Source organism: Physeter macrocephalus, chromosome 2 (genome assembly GCF_002837175.3).
Source record: "Physeter macrocephalus isolate SW-GA chromosome 2, ASM283717v5, whole genome shotgun sequence".
Lineage (NCBI taxonomy): Eukaryota > Metazoa > Chordata > Mammalia > Artiodactyla > Physeteridae > Physeter > Physeter macrocephalus.
This window is the reverse complement of record NC_041215.1, coordinates 7,935,504-7,950,421: the sequence shown is the minus strand read 5'-3', so window position 1 is coordinate 7,950,421 and position 14,918 is coordinate 7,935,504. Positions and strand designations below refer to the sequence as shown.

The 14,918-nt window shown below is 38.7% G+C and overlaps 1 protein-coding gene across 9 annotated transcripts in view; it reads left to right on the top strand.

The window, feature by feature from the left end:
- NSD1 (nuclear receptor binding SET domain protein 1) overlaps positions 1-14,918 on the top strand; it is a 121,395-nt gene that overhangs the window by 45,382 nt on the left and 61,095 nt on the right. For 8 of the 9 annotated variants that reach the window (XM_028497864.2, XM_028497862.2, XM_028497869.2 and 5 more), the window contains one exon: positions 5,867-6,002. In XM_028497864.2, coding sequence (XP_028353665.1) covers positions 5,867-6,002 — 136 coding nt within the window. Of the gene's footprint in view, positions 1-4,547; positions 4,729-5,866; positions 6,003-14,918 lie in introns of those variants that run through there. The other variant, XM_028497887.2, reaches the window with a different exon arrangement.

The window sequence follows — 14,918 nt, the reverse complement described above, 5'->3', positions numbered from 1 at the left end:
TTTTTTCCGGTATGCGGGCCTCTCACTGTTGTGGCCTCTCCCGTTGCGGAGCACAGGCTCCGGACGCGCAGGCTCAGCGGCCATGGCTTATGGGCCCAGCCGCTCCGCGGCATGTGGGATCTTCCCAGACCAGGGCACGAACCCGTGTCCCCTGCATTGACAGGCGGACTCTCAACCACTGTGCCACCAGGGAAGCCCGTCAGTCCCTTTTTTGAATTTGATCTGAAGTGTGTCTTCTAGACAGTGTAGTTGTATAATATATTTTTTTATCTCTTCTGTCAATTTCTGCCTTTGAATTTTAAATCCATATATATTTTATGTAAATAGTGATAAGGTAGGATTGATATCCGTCATTTTGCTCTTTGTTTTTTATGTTTTGTATTTTTGTTCCTCTAATCCTTTGTTACTGCCTTCTTTTGTGTTAAACATTTTCTAGTGTAACATTTAAAAAAATTTTATTTTTTTAAAATTTGTTTTTTGGCTATGCCCCGCAGACGTACGGGATCTTAGTTCCCCGACCAGGGAATTAGCATCAATATGTTTCATCCAACTGGACATACAGAGATATTAGGGAAAGCTGTTCTGAAATGTGCCTATCTGGCCAGTCTAAGTCAGATGACATTTCTTCACTCTAGTCTTCCCTGATATTCTCCAAGTGCCTTAGGATCAGGAATTCATCTTTGTGTTTCTTGTTGAGCTTTGTATGCAGGTGTTTAGTTGAATTATGGGCTTTACAAGGAGTTATTTTGGAGTCTTTCTTTCCCAGGTGAAATTTTTAAGCTCTTCTGAAGAGAAGAGTCATATTCCTTTTTTTTCCACCTTTAATTTTCCCTTGTTATTTTCTCTATTTTCATGTTTGGAAGCCTCACTTTGGTCTGGACTTCTTGCCTGTTTCTAATTTTTTATATATTAAGGTCACTTGGATTTGGATGTTCATTAATAATATGTATTTGTATAGACATTTTCCCCCAATAAGTTTGTATATATTGTTTTATTTGGTCATCCTGGTAAATGAATTAAATAGTGAGGAGGAAATTAATGTCTCAGGTTTATGAAAATCTTTACCCATGATACCTTTAATTTAATGAAACTATTTTTTATTTGTGTTTCTCAGTGACTTTATTTTTTTTATCATTGTTTTGGCATAGTTTCTAAATAGTTGGTGTATGTGTGGCTCTGTATTACATTTTCAGTATTCTGTAACTTCATCTGCACTTTGCATATTTCATGGAGTTTTCAGCATAATTTAACAGGTCCCTTGTTGGATGTTAACTTTTTTGAAGTATAGGTGATTTACAATGTTGTGTTTCTGGTGTACAGCGAGGTGATACAGTTATATACAAACACGCATTCTTTTTCTGATTCTTTTCTAATTTAGTTTATTACAAGGTATTGAATATAGTTCCCTGTGCTATACAGTATGACCTTGGTTATCTATTTTATATACAGTACTTTGTATCTGCTAATCCCGAACTCCTAATTTATCCACCCCCCCCTTTCCCCTTTGGTAACCATAAGTTTGTTTTCTATGTCTGTGATTTGTATCTGCTAATCCCGAACTCCTAATTTATCCACCCCCCCCTTCCCCTTTGGTAACCATAAGTTTGTTTTCTATGTCTGTGAGTCTGTTTCTGTTTTGTAAATAAGTTCATTTGTATCATTTTTTAGATTCCACATATAAGTGATATCATATGATATTTGTCTTTCTCTAGGTCCGTCCAGGTTGCTGCAAATGGCATTACTTCATTCTTTTTTATGGCTGAATGGAATTCCATTTTATATGTATACCGCATCTTTATCCATTCATCTGTTGACGGACATTTAGGTTGCTTCCATGTCTTGGCTATTGTAAATAGTGCTGCAGTGAACACTGAGGTGCATATATCTTTTGAAATTGGAGTTTTCTCTGGTTATTTGCCCAGGAGTGGGATTGCTGGATCATGCGGCAACTCTATTTTTAGTTTTTTGAGAAACCTTCATCGTGTTTTCCATAGTGGCTGCACCAATTTACATTCCCACCAACAGTGTAGGAGGGTTGTTCCCTTTTCTCCACACTCTCTCCAGCATTTATTATTTGTAGACTTAATTAATTAATTAATTAATTAATGGCTACTTTGGGTCTTTGTTGCTGCGTGCAGGCTTTCTCTAGTTGCAGTGAGTGGGGGCTACTCTTTGTTGCAGTGCATTCTCTTTGTTGTGGAGCACAGGCTCTAGGTGTGCGGGCTTTAGTAGTTGTGGCTCCTGAGCTCTATAGCACAGGCTCAGTAGTTGTGGCACATGGGCTTAGTTGCTCCGTGGCGTGTGGGATCTTCCTGGACGAGGGCTCGAACCCATGTCCCCTGCATTGGCAGGTGGATTATTATTATTTTTTTATGTAGAATCTGATCCATTCTTTTTTTTTCTTCCAATTTTTTATTTTTTATTTTTTTATTTTTGGTTGCATTGGGTCTTCATTGCTGTGTGTGGGCTTACTCTACTTGCGGCAAGCGGGGGCTGCTCTTCATTGTGGTACGCAGGCTTCTCATTGCGGTGGCTATTCTTGTGGATGTGCAGAGCATGGGCTCTAGGCATGTGGGCTTCAGTAGTTCTGGCATGCGAGCTCAGTGGTTATGGCTCACGGGCTCTAGAGTGCAGGCTCAGTAGTTGTGGCGCACGGGCTTAGTTGCTCTGCAGCATGTGGGATCTTCCTGGATCAGGGATCGAACCCTTGTCCCCTGCATTGGCAGGCAGATTGTTAACCACTGCACCACCAGGGAAGTCCCTGTATAATGATGGCCATCTGACTGGTGTGAGATGGTACGTCATTGTAGTTTTGATTTGAATTTCTCTAATAATTAGTGATGTTGAGCATTTTTTCATGTGCCTGTTGGCCATCTGTATGTCTTTGGAGAAATGTCTATTTAGATCTTCTGCCTTTTTTTTTTTTTTTTTTTTTTTCCAGTACGCCGTCCCCTTACTGCTGGGGCCCCTCCCGCTGCAGAGCACAGGCTCCTGACACGCAGGCTCCAGACGCGCAGGCTCAGTGGCCATGCTCCATGGGCCCAGCTGCCCCGCGGCGTGCGGGATCCTCCCGGACCGGGGCACGAACCCGCGTCCCCTGCATCGGCAGGCGGACTCTCAACCACTGTGCCACCAGGGAAGCCCCTTATGCCCATTTTTTGATTGGGTTGTTTGTTTTTTTTGTCATTGAGTTGTAGGAGCTGTTTGTATATCTTGGAATATAGAGTCACAGTGTTTGCAAATATTTTCTTTCATTCGAAAGGTCGTCTAAGATATTAACTTTTGGTTGTCATAAATAACTGCTTTAGATATCTTTTTACAGTTCTTTTACTTTTTTGGATTATTTCCTTTGGGTTAAAATATTAGGAGTAGAATTAATAGTTATTTTCATTTTCATGGTTCGTGGTAGAGCAAGTGTTTCTTTCCTGGTTTTATTATGTCTTAGGGTGCTGATGCTGAATTAACTGACTTGTTTAAGGTGACACAATTTGTGATAGAGTCAGAAGACAACTCATTACTGCTTTGTGTGGTTGTGTGATTCTGGCTTCTGGCTTCTGGCTTTAAGCAGTACCACTCATGGTCTTTCTTATCCATCTATTATTGAAGCCTTGTTTTATGGCTTTACTTCCTGATCACTGATATATTCATGATATATTACTACTACAATCACTTTGTAGTAGTAATACATGGCAAAGACAGAACCAGTATCATGGTATAGATTGATTATGGCTGAATTTGTCATAAAGCATGTAATAATCATGGGGTTTTATTGTTATTGGATAGTAGTTGAGAGTTTGGGATCCTGAGTTGGACTGTCCAGGTTTGAATCCTGTCTCTGCCACCTACTACATAACTATATGACTATCGGCATATAGTAACATAGGAGTAATAATATATTATCTACCTTAAGAGGATTAAAGGAGGAACAGTGACTGGTATATAGCAAACATCAAGTAAATGGTAATATATTTAAAGTCGTTTAGGACTCAGATAAAAAAGCAAGTCCATATTTATCAATGATTGCCAAAGAAATGATTACAAATCAGATTATATCAGAAATTTTTGGGAACCTACTCAAATTGTAGTTTTCAGTACAGGGGCATGTAAAAGATTTTTCTGTCCCATCTTGGTATCATGGTTTTAAAGTTTCAAAGCCAACTAGCTCTGAAGTAATTTTTTTTTCGGATAACTTACAGAATGATAACAGGCAAAAATGGCCCCTTGGGGCTTGCTTTAAAAAAAAAATGTTTTAAAAGTTGTAGTTTCTGTCTCATTTCCGAGTAACTCTATATACATGAAGAACTAATGACACTATTTTCAATAAGGGTATTCTGTGAGATATAGTTCTTTGAATGCACAGACTTAAAGTTGAATGGTAACTTACAAATCATTGAATTGAGCCCAATACTTTGATATCCTTGAGCCCCAGGTATTACTCATCATTTTTTTTTTCTTTTTTCTTTTTTTTTTTTTTTTTTTGCGGTATGCTGGCCTCTCCCGTTGCGGAGCACAGGCTCAGGATGCACAGGCTCAGCGGCCATGGCTCACGGGCCCAGCCGCTCCGCGGCATGTGGGATCTTCCCGGACCGGGGCACGAACCCGCGTCCCCTGCATCGGCAGGCGGACTCTCAACCACTGCGCCACCAGGGAAGCCCTCATCATTTTTATTTGAATGATTTCAGTCAATTCATTCAGCATATTCTTTATTGGACACTTAATATGTACTAGGTGGGTACTGTTTTAGGCATTAAGGAGGGACGACTGAGTCTGAGGGAGGAACTCACCAAGCCTTTTTCAGGACATGGCATTTGTAGAAAATCATAATATTTGTATGCCCCCTTGGATTAAATGGAGTAGGTTGTCCTTTGTCCTCCAAGTACCTTAGGTGCTGCTTTTAGCTACCCAGAAACAGCTCAGCACATGTGAACTCCTTTGTGTGGTTTATGGGTGGGGGGGAGCTCAGTCCTACTAAACACAAAGCCATCTTCCTCTCAGGGCAGGAGACCTCTGTACTGTTGATGCGGTGTTAAAGGCATGGGTATGGGTTTAGAGCTGAGATGGAAGCATTTGGATTGCAGATTAATTAGGTATTATTTTTGGAGAAAAGATGCAGCCAGGGTCTCTGCACTGGATATGTCCAGGGAGCTTGATTCATATTGTATTGTGCTTGAATGGTATCACTTGGAGTTGGGCAGTGTACTGTTCTGGATGCAGCCTCTCTTGCATGTCCTGGGGAAAATATGTCAGTTGTGCTGACATTGCAAGAATCTAGCCTGTAGCTTTCAGAATTATTTCAGTAGGCCATTATTGTTAATTAATTAATAAGAATGTCTGTGTTTGAGAAGGATGTAGAGTATCACCTGCAGAAGGGACCACAGTCTCCCCCTCTCCCCTCCCCCAGTTTATTGAGATAAAGTTGGCATATAACACTGTAGTGGGATCAGAGTCTCTTGATATGGTTAAATTTCTTCCCCTCCCCACCCCCCACCCCCCACCCCTGTTGTGTTGTGATCCAAGGACTTGGGCAAAGATATCTTTTCCTTGGGATGATTCTGTTTATCTATTATTTCAGTTTTTAGCTCTTTAAAAATTTGAAATAGCTTATTTATTTTCCTAGAATGTAGGTAGTTTACTTATGTAAAGCAAATGCAAATTGAGAGCTACTACTGACTGTATAAAGGGCTGTGTTATAAATAGTTAAGACAAAGTAATTTTTAATTGTACTTATTTTGTAATTGTGGTTAAGCTAGAGTGTTTTCATCTAGTATTCATTGGTAATGCTTTCTCAGAAGGCTAGTGGAAAGATAATATGTTGTTTCAAAAGGTTCTGATTTTTATTGATGCCCCATGTTTTGTCTGTCTCAAGTGTCAGCCCAAGAAAAAGGCTACGCCACTGAAGTATGAAGTTGGAGATCTCATCTGGGCAAAATTCAAGAGACGCCCTTGGTGGCCCTGCAGGATTTGTTCTGATCCGTTGATTAACACACACTCAAAAATGAAAGGTAATACTTGCAGTTGATTATACGTGATAAAATACAGTATGGAATTATCAATTTGCAGTTTCCGTTAGTAATAATTAATTTTTACCTTTGAGCATTTCGTTAATGAATTGTTATTATGTATTTTATCTTTTCTGGATTTTTTTTAAAGGTTTGTTTTATTTTACTCTGTGATTTAAAAATTCTCAATTATTCTATCTGTAGATGCCAGAAAATGTTAGGCTTATTAGCTGAAGTTTACATTGTCCAGAATCACTTTTCAGTATATTTATGTTTTTCTACTTCAGTCTTCAGGTTTGTATCATTTTTGTTAGTTTTAAAGCTGAAACAGTTATAAGGATTGCTTATGTCATTTTGAATTTTAAAGTCTTGATTTAGACTGTTCTCTATAGTTACTAAAGTTTGTTACTTATTTGGTTGTTCTGTATGAATCTTACATGTCTTAACTTTAAAATGGTATAAGATAAGGGCTCAAACTTCATTTTGAGCTCCCTTTTTTCTGTTAAGATAGTTCGTGATTTTATTGTAGTTTTAATATATGTGTTTTAGGTTTTAAATTGGTTATATATGCACAAGATTAAAAAAATCTCTGGTCTGCCCCACACTTTACCTCTCCTTTCAAAAAGCAACCAGTTGTTATTAATGTTTCTTTCTAGACTTCCTTTATGTAAATCCAACTATATATTCTCATCTCCCTCCCCCCTTTGATTTAATTTAACATAAACATAGCATATTGTATGTATGTTCTACAGGTTTTTTTTGGAGGGGGGTTTAAAAAATTTTATTTAATTAATTTTTAATTTTGGCTGTGTTGGCTGTTCGTTGCTGTGCGTGGGCTTTCTCTAGTTGCGGTGGGTGGGGGCTATTCTTTGTTGCGGTGTGCGGGCTTCTCATTGCGGTGGCTTCTGTTGTTGCGGAGCACGGGTTCTAGGCACGTGGGCTTAAGTAGTGTGGCTCATGGGCTCTAGAGCGCAGGCTCAGTAGTTGTGGCACATGGGCTTAGTTGCTCCGCGGCATATGGGATCTTCCCGAACCAGGGCTCGAACCCGTGTCCCCTGCATTGGCAGGCGGATTCTTAACCACTGTGCCACCAGGGAAGACCCTGTTCTACAGTTTTTTCACTTCTTTCACTTCTTGGAGATTTTTCCATTAAAACTTTTTTTTTTTTTTAAACAGCTCCATAATTTTCCTCTTTTTGAATATGGTGTACTTTATATAACCATTCTCCTGTTGATGGATATTTAAGTTGTTTCTAATCTTGTGTTAGAAAGATTATACATAAAATACATACATATATACATACACGTGTGTTTGTGTGCGTACAAAACAGTGCTATAAAGAATAGCTGTGTTTCATGTATTTATGTCTATTTATCTGTAGGATAACTTGCCACATGTATGTTGGATTTTATTTTATATTTTGAATATTAATAGTGAAGTTCCCAAAGACCGTTCTAGCTCACTGTTTAAAGAAAATGATATCAAACTTTGTGACCTGTTTGGACATTTAAATTCTACTAGTAGAAGATTCTTTTAGTCCTCCCCCTCTACCCTTCCTATGCCTGTGAGACTGATGGTTCCTTATCATTGTGATATTCTTTATATGCACTAGTTGGGTCTATGCCATTTGTTCAACAAGTAATAAATACATTCTATGCTAGGTATTGGGATCCAGTAATTGGCAAAACATTTTGCTTCCCTTTGTGTATAATTTGAGTCCAGTTAAAGGGTGAAGGCACCAGCAAGTAATCAGACAAATAGATAGTTAACTGAGAGGTGTGTTCAAGGCAAAATATTGATGTACAGTCAGTGATATTAGTGGGGGTACCTAACCTGGACTTTGGGTTCAGGGGTAGTCAGGGCCAACTTTGCTAGTAAAATTATCTTTGATCTGAGACCTGATAGGACAAGTAGGAATTAACCAGGGAAAAAAGGAGATGGTTCCAAGCACAGAAAGTAGTATATGTTCAATCCCTGAAAGGGCTGCAGCCCATAGAGTGATGGAAGGTGGTACAGTATGAGGCTGGAGAAATAGATATGGGTCAAATCATGCAGCATTTTGTAGACTTCATTAACAATTTCATATTTTTTCCTAAGAATAATAGGATACCATTAAAGAGCTATGAGCAGAGGGAGTGCACTGCACTCTGAGTGCAGTGTGGAAAATGATTTGGAGGGGGACACAAATCAGAGGAGATAATCAAAAGGGTCATTGCAGGGATTATGGTGAGATTATAGTTGTGAATAGGGAATGAAGAACTATTTAGGAGATAAAATCTATATGATTTGCTAATGGACAGATAATGGGGAATGAGGGAGAATGAAGCCTAAGGTTTCTATATGTCAGGCTGGTTCACAAGTTTTTAGCTTTACCAGTACATACATAGTGTTCTCATTTACTGAGAGCACTGGAACATCTATAACTTGGAGGTGACATCTGCTTGTTGAGATTAGTCAAAGCCATGGGTAGGGCATGGATGAGATGGCCTTGGGATAAAATATACAGTGAGAAAAAAGGTGGCTCCGAGGAAGCCAACATTTGAGGTCTGTAAGGAGGAGACTTGAGTGTGCAAAAGAGATGGGAGAAAATCAGAGATGGAAGAGAAATACCAGGAGAATATGGCATTGATGGTGACTAGAGTGTTGTTGTTGTTGTTTTTTGCCGCTGCGTGAGGCATGTGGGATCTTAGTTCCCTGACCAGGGATGGAGCCCACGCCCCCTGCAGTGGCAGTGTGGAGTCTTAACCACTGGACCACCAGGGAATTCCCTAATATTAGTTTTTAAAGAGATTCTTCTTAACTTGGTTTATTAGAGCATAGAATTAGTGTGGCTCTTTATAGTACTGAAGGGAACTAATATTTGAATAAACCTATTGTCCTAAAATTCCTACTCATGACTCTGTCTTCCTGACACCTTCCCTTCATAACCACTCTTGGAGGAATCATCAACTTTCTCCACTTCCAGATGGCCACTTATTTCTGAACACACTGAAATTTCTCATTCTCTCCTTTTATTCCACTAACCTTGTTCTAAGCAGAGTCATTAGTGACCTGGTAATACAGTGGATACTAGTTTTTAATTTTATGGTTGTCTGGTGCAGGAAAATTCTTCCTCATAGTAACTATCTATCTTGTTCTTGACTTTCATGTTCTCTTCTCCTCCTTTTCCTTCTCCTTCTCCTTCTTTCCATCCTTATTAATTCTTGAGTTTTAACTGTCATCAGTAAACTGAATTCATATCCACAGTGCTAGTGTTTCCCCAGGCTTCAAATCTGCATCCCAACTCTATACTTGAAGCTTTCACCAGGAGGTCCTTTAGGCAGTTAAGGTCAGCTTGTTTAAAACTGACCTAATTATTTTCCTCCTCAAACCAGTACTTTCTCTTTCATTTCCTGCCTTAGTGAATAAGTTACTACCACTTAGTCACTCAAACCAAATACCAAGTAGTTACCCTTTATTCCTTCTTGTGTCCTATACATTGTCTTTTTTCTTTTTTTAAAACAGCTTTATTGAGATGTAATTCATATAGCATACAATTCACCCCTTTAAAGTATACAATTAAGTGGTTTTGGTAAGTCACAGAGTTGTGTAACCAGTACATTTTAGAACATTTTCATCAACCCAGAAAGAACCCCATGGGGACTTCCCTGGTGGTCCAGTGGGTAAGACTCCACGCTCCCAATGCAGGGGGCCGGGATCAATCCCTGGTGGGGGAACTAGATCCCGCATGCATGCCACAACTAAGAAGTCTGCATGCCACAACTAAAAGATCCTGTGTGTCACAATTATGAGCTGCATTCCGCAACAAAGATCCCGAGTGCCACAACTAAGACCCAGCACAGCCAAATAAATAAATAAATATTAAAAAAAAAAAAAAGGAGGAGGAAAAGAAAACCCATGTCCATCTTCCCCCTAATCTTTTTACATCCCATACCCCTTTGCCCTAAGCGACCAGTAGTCGACTTTCTGTCTCTATAGATTTGCCTATTCTGTATTTTTAATATAAATGGAATCATATAATATGTCCTTTGTGACTACTTTTTTTACTCAACATAATGTTTTTAAGATCTATCCATGCATCAGTACTGCATTCCTTTTTTTTTTTGGCTGCGTTGGGTCTTAGTTGCGGCACATGGGATCTTCCTTGAGGCACACGGGATCTGTTGTTGCAGCAGCGTGTGGGCTTCTCTCTAGTTGTGGCCTGCGGGCTCCAGGGCGCATGGGCTCCGTAGCTGTGGTGCGCAGGGTACAGAGCACGTGGGCTCTCCATTGTATGAAATATTATACGTTTTATTTATAAATTTATCACTTGATGGGCATTTGGACTGTTTCCACCTTTTAGCTATTACGAACAGTGCTGCTGTGAGTATTCATGTATAAGTGTTTATGTGGACATATATTTCCTATCTTTTGGGTTTATACCCAGGAGTGGACTTGTGGACTTGCTGGCTCTAATGGTAACTCTGTTTGACTTTTTGAGGTACTGCCTGACTATACCCCCACCCTCCGCCCCGGCCACACCAGCTTGTGGGATCTTACTTAGTTCCCCAACCAGGGGTGGAATCCGGACCCTGGCAGTGAGAGTGCCGAGTCCTAACCACTGGGCCACAGGGAATTCCCTGACTTTTTTAAAAAATTTTTTATTTATTTATTTTTGGCTGTGTTGGGTCTTCGTTGCTGCACACGGGCTTTCTCTAGTTGCGGCGAGTGGGGGCTACTCTTCCTTGCTGTGCGTGGGTTTCTCATTGCCGTGGCTTCTCTTATTGCAGAGCACAGGCTCTAGGCGCACAGGCTCTAGAGCTCAGGCTCAGTAGTTGTAGCACGCGGGCACAGTAGTTGTGACTCACGGGTTATAGAGCGCAGGCTCAGTAGTTGTGGTGCACGGGCTTACTTGCTCTGCGGCATGTGGGATCTTCCCGGACCAGGGCTCAAGCCCGTGTCCCCTGCATTGGCAGATGGATTCTTAACCACTGCGCCACCAGGGAAGCCCCCTGACGTTTTTTTTTAATTTAAATTTTTTTATATAAATTTCAGGTGTACAGCACCACAAGTCTAATTACCATCCATCACCATACAGTCTCCCCCGTTCACCCATTTTGCCCAGCCCCCTTCCCCTCTGGTAATCATTAATCTGATCTCTGTATATATGAGTTTTTGTTTTATTTTGTTTGTTCACTTGTTATGTTTTTTAGATACCACATATGAGTGAAATCATATGGTGTTTATCTTTCTGTCTGATTTATTTCACTTGGCAAAATACTTTCAAGGTCCATCAGTATAGCAAATGGCAGGATTTCATTCTTTTGTGGCTGAGTAATACTCCATTGTGTATATATACCATATCTTCTTTATCCGTTCATCCATCAGTGGATACTTAGGTTGCTTCCATATCTTGGCTGTTATAAATAACGCTTCAGTGAACATAGGGGTACATATATCTTTTTTTTAAAATTAATTAATTAATTAATTTTTGGCTGTGTTGGGTCTTTGTTGATGCACATGGGCTTTCTCTAGTTGCAGTGCGCGGGCTTCTCATTGCGGTGGCTTCTTTTGGTTGCAGAGCATGGGCTCTAGGCACATGGGCTTCAGTAGTTGTGGCACGTGGGCTCAGTAGTTGTAGCATATGGGCTCTAGAGCGTAGGCTCAGTAGTTGTGGTGCATGGGCTTAGTTGTTCCATGGCATGTGGGATCTTCCTGGACCAGGGCTCGAACCTGTGTCCCCTGCATTGGCAGGTGGATTCTTAACCACTGCACCACCAGGGAAGCTGGCATATATCTTTTTGAATTAGGGTTTTTGTGTTCTTCGGATAAATACCTGGGAGTGGAAGAGCTAGGTCTGCCAGACTGGTTTGAAAAGCTACTGTACCATTTTACATTCTCATCAGCAATGGATGAGGGTTTTATTCTCTCTATATCCTTACTACCAATTGTTATCTGACTTTTTTTTGTGGTAAAAAATATATGTAACATAATTTTATCATTTTTTCCATTTTTAGTTTACAGTTTAGTGGCATTAAGTACATTCACATTTTGTGCAATTATTACCACTATCCATCGCCAGAACTTTTTCATATTCCTAAACTGAAACTCTGTTAACAATTTAACAATAACCTTCAGTCCCTGGTAAATACTACTCTACTTTATCTATGGATTTGACTATTCTAGGTACTTCATATAAGTGGAATCATGCAGTATTTGTCCATTTGTGTCTGGCCTATTTCACTTAGCTTGATGTCTTTAAGGTTCATCCATGTTGTATTACGTGTATCATTCATTTGTAAGGCTCAATAATGTTCCATTGATGTATAATGTTTCATTTTGTTCATCCTTTCATCCTTCAGTGGACATTTGGGTTGCTTTCACCTTTTGGCTATTGTGAATAATTCTGCTATAAACATTGGTGTTCAAGTATCTTTTCTATCTGACTTTTTTTTTAACATTTAATTTAATTTAATTTTATTATTATTATTTTTTAAGATCTTTATTGGCGTATAATTGCTCTACAATTGTGTGCTGGTTTCTGCTTTATAACAAAGTGAATCAGCTACACATATACATATGTTCCCATATCTCTTCCCTCTTGCGTCTCCCACCCTCCCTAGCCTCTAGGTGGTCACATTCTATCTGACTTTTAATTAATATCTAGTCCTTTTGATTTGTCTTCTTAAAAAAATCTTTCATATTTTGTTCTTTTCATTCCCATTGCTACCACCTTAGTTTAAGTTTTAGTCATCTTGAGTTTATACTCTTTCGGTAATCTCTGGTCTCCTGAGTTTCCTCCCTGTTTCCTGTTAAATGTGTTATTCAGAGGTCAAGGAGACTTATCTTTCTAAGATGGAAAACTGAGCTTATGGTTCCACAGTTTAAATGAGGTTCAGGGCCAACAGGATAATGGTCAAACTCTTAACATGGAGGGTCTTAGTGCAGCACGTGGGATCTCAGTTCCCTGACCGGGGATCGAACCTTTGCCCCCTGTGTTGGAAGCGCAGAGTCTTAAATAACCACAGACCACCAGGGAAGTCCCAGTGGTCAAACTCTTAACATGGTATCCAAGCTGTTCAGGTCTGGCCACTGCTTACCTGCTTAGTTTCCCTTTCCTTCTACTTTATGATTTAGTGTTCTGAACTAATTGCAGTTCCTAGCTATTTCATTCGTTTTATTCATTCATGTCTTTGAGGGTTCTAGATCCTTATATAGGAACTCTCCCCTCAACAAACTGTTTACCTTTAAATTTTCTGCTCAGGTGTCCCATTTGTCCTCCAGTTAATGATTTTTCACTTTTAAAAAAGTGAATGTTAACAGCTAAGTGTCCATCAATAGATGAATAGGTAATGAAAATGTGGTATATATACACAATTGAATATTATTCAGCCATACAAAAGAATGAAACCTTGCTATTTGTGACAACATGGATGTACCTGGTGGGCATTTTACTAAGTGAAATAAATCAGACAGAGAAAATGTAAATACTGTATGATCTTACTTATATGTGGAATCTAAAAAAACCAAAATTGAAAAAACAAAACCAAGTTCATAGATACTGAGAACAGACTGGAAGAGCAAAATGGGTGAAGGGGGTCAAAAGTTATAAACATCCATTTATAAAAGAAATAAGTCACATGGATGTAATGTACAGCATGGCAACTATAGTTAATACTGTATTGTATATTTGAAATTTGCTAAGAGAGTAGTAGATCTTAAAAGATCTCATCACAAGAAAAAATCTTTTTATAACTACGTATGGTGACATGTTGACTAGACATTGTGGGGGTCATTTTGCAATATATATAAATACTGAATCATTATGTTGTATACCTGAAACTAATGTTATCCGTCAGTTATATCTCAATTTTAAAAAATGCCATCACCAATAGATACTATCAAATGATAAAATGTAGTGTACTCAAGACATACTTGAAAAATTTAAAAAAAAAAGTGAATGTTCATGTTATCGCCAATTAGCATGCTGTTTTACCATAATCTCTTTATACTGTACATCTCTTACCCACCAGGCAATGAGTTCTTTTCAGTCCTCTGTATAGTGCTGGCACGTCATAAATGTTCAGTCTGTGTTAGTTGAATTTACTTATTTATGGGAGAATGATTTACTTTTCAGACTGACTTTAAGAACCTCTGTGTGTGTGTGTGTGTATGTATGTATGTGTATATATACACATACACACATTTAATCCCCATTTATAGGTGGTTTCTTAATTTAGTAGGTAGAGACTAAGGAGTTCAGGTTTTTTTGTTTGTTTTTTTTTTTACAGAACTTGTTTTTAAAATGTACAATAAAACAAAATTTTGCCAGGTTGTAATTCAGTGTGAGTTAAAGTGAATTTTTATATAAAATGATTTCCTTTTCTAAATAGAGACAAATCATTACACCTGTGTAGCCCTGACTATATTTCTTTTGTGACATTTTTTACTGGTATGAAAAATGCAAAGATGGTAAGTGTGTAGAAGATAACATATACTAGGTAAATTTGATTATAATCTTTTCTGGATGAGATTTGTATTGTTTTTATTTTTGGTAATTGTATGCATAGAACTTTGGACAGCTAAGAAACTATAGAATTAGTGGATTTTTTGCGGGGAGGGGGCTGTTGAGATTTCCTTTTTTAAAAAAATTTCTGTAGTTTGAAATATCAAGTTCCACTTTCTCTGAAAAACCAGTGTTTCACTCTGAATTTGCTCTCTCTGAAGTAATTGGATTTATTATTCTGTCTATAAAATGGATATTATACGAATAAACAACCTAACCTTACACCTAAAGCAATTAGAGAAAGAAGAACAAAAAAACCCCAAAGTTAGCAGAAGGAAAGAAATCATAAAGATCAGATCAGAAATAAATGAAAAAGAAATGAAGGAAACGATAGCAAAGATCAATAAAACTAAAAGGTGGTTCTTTGAGAAGATA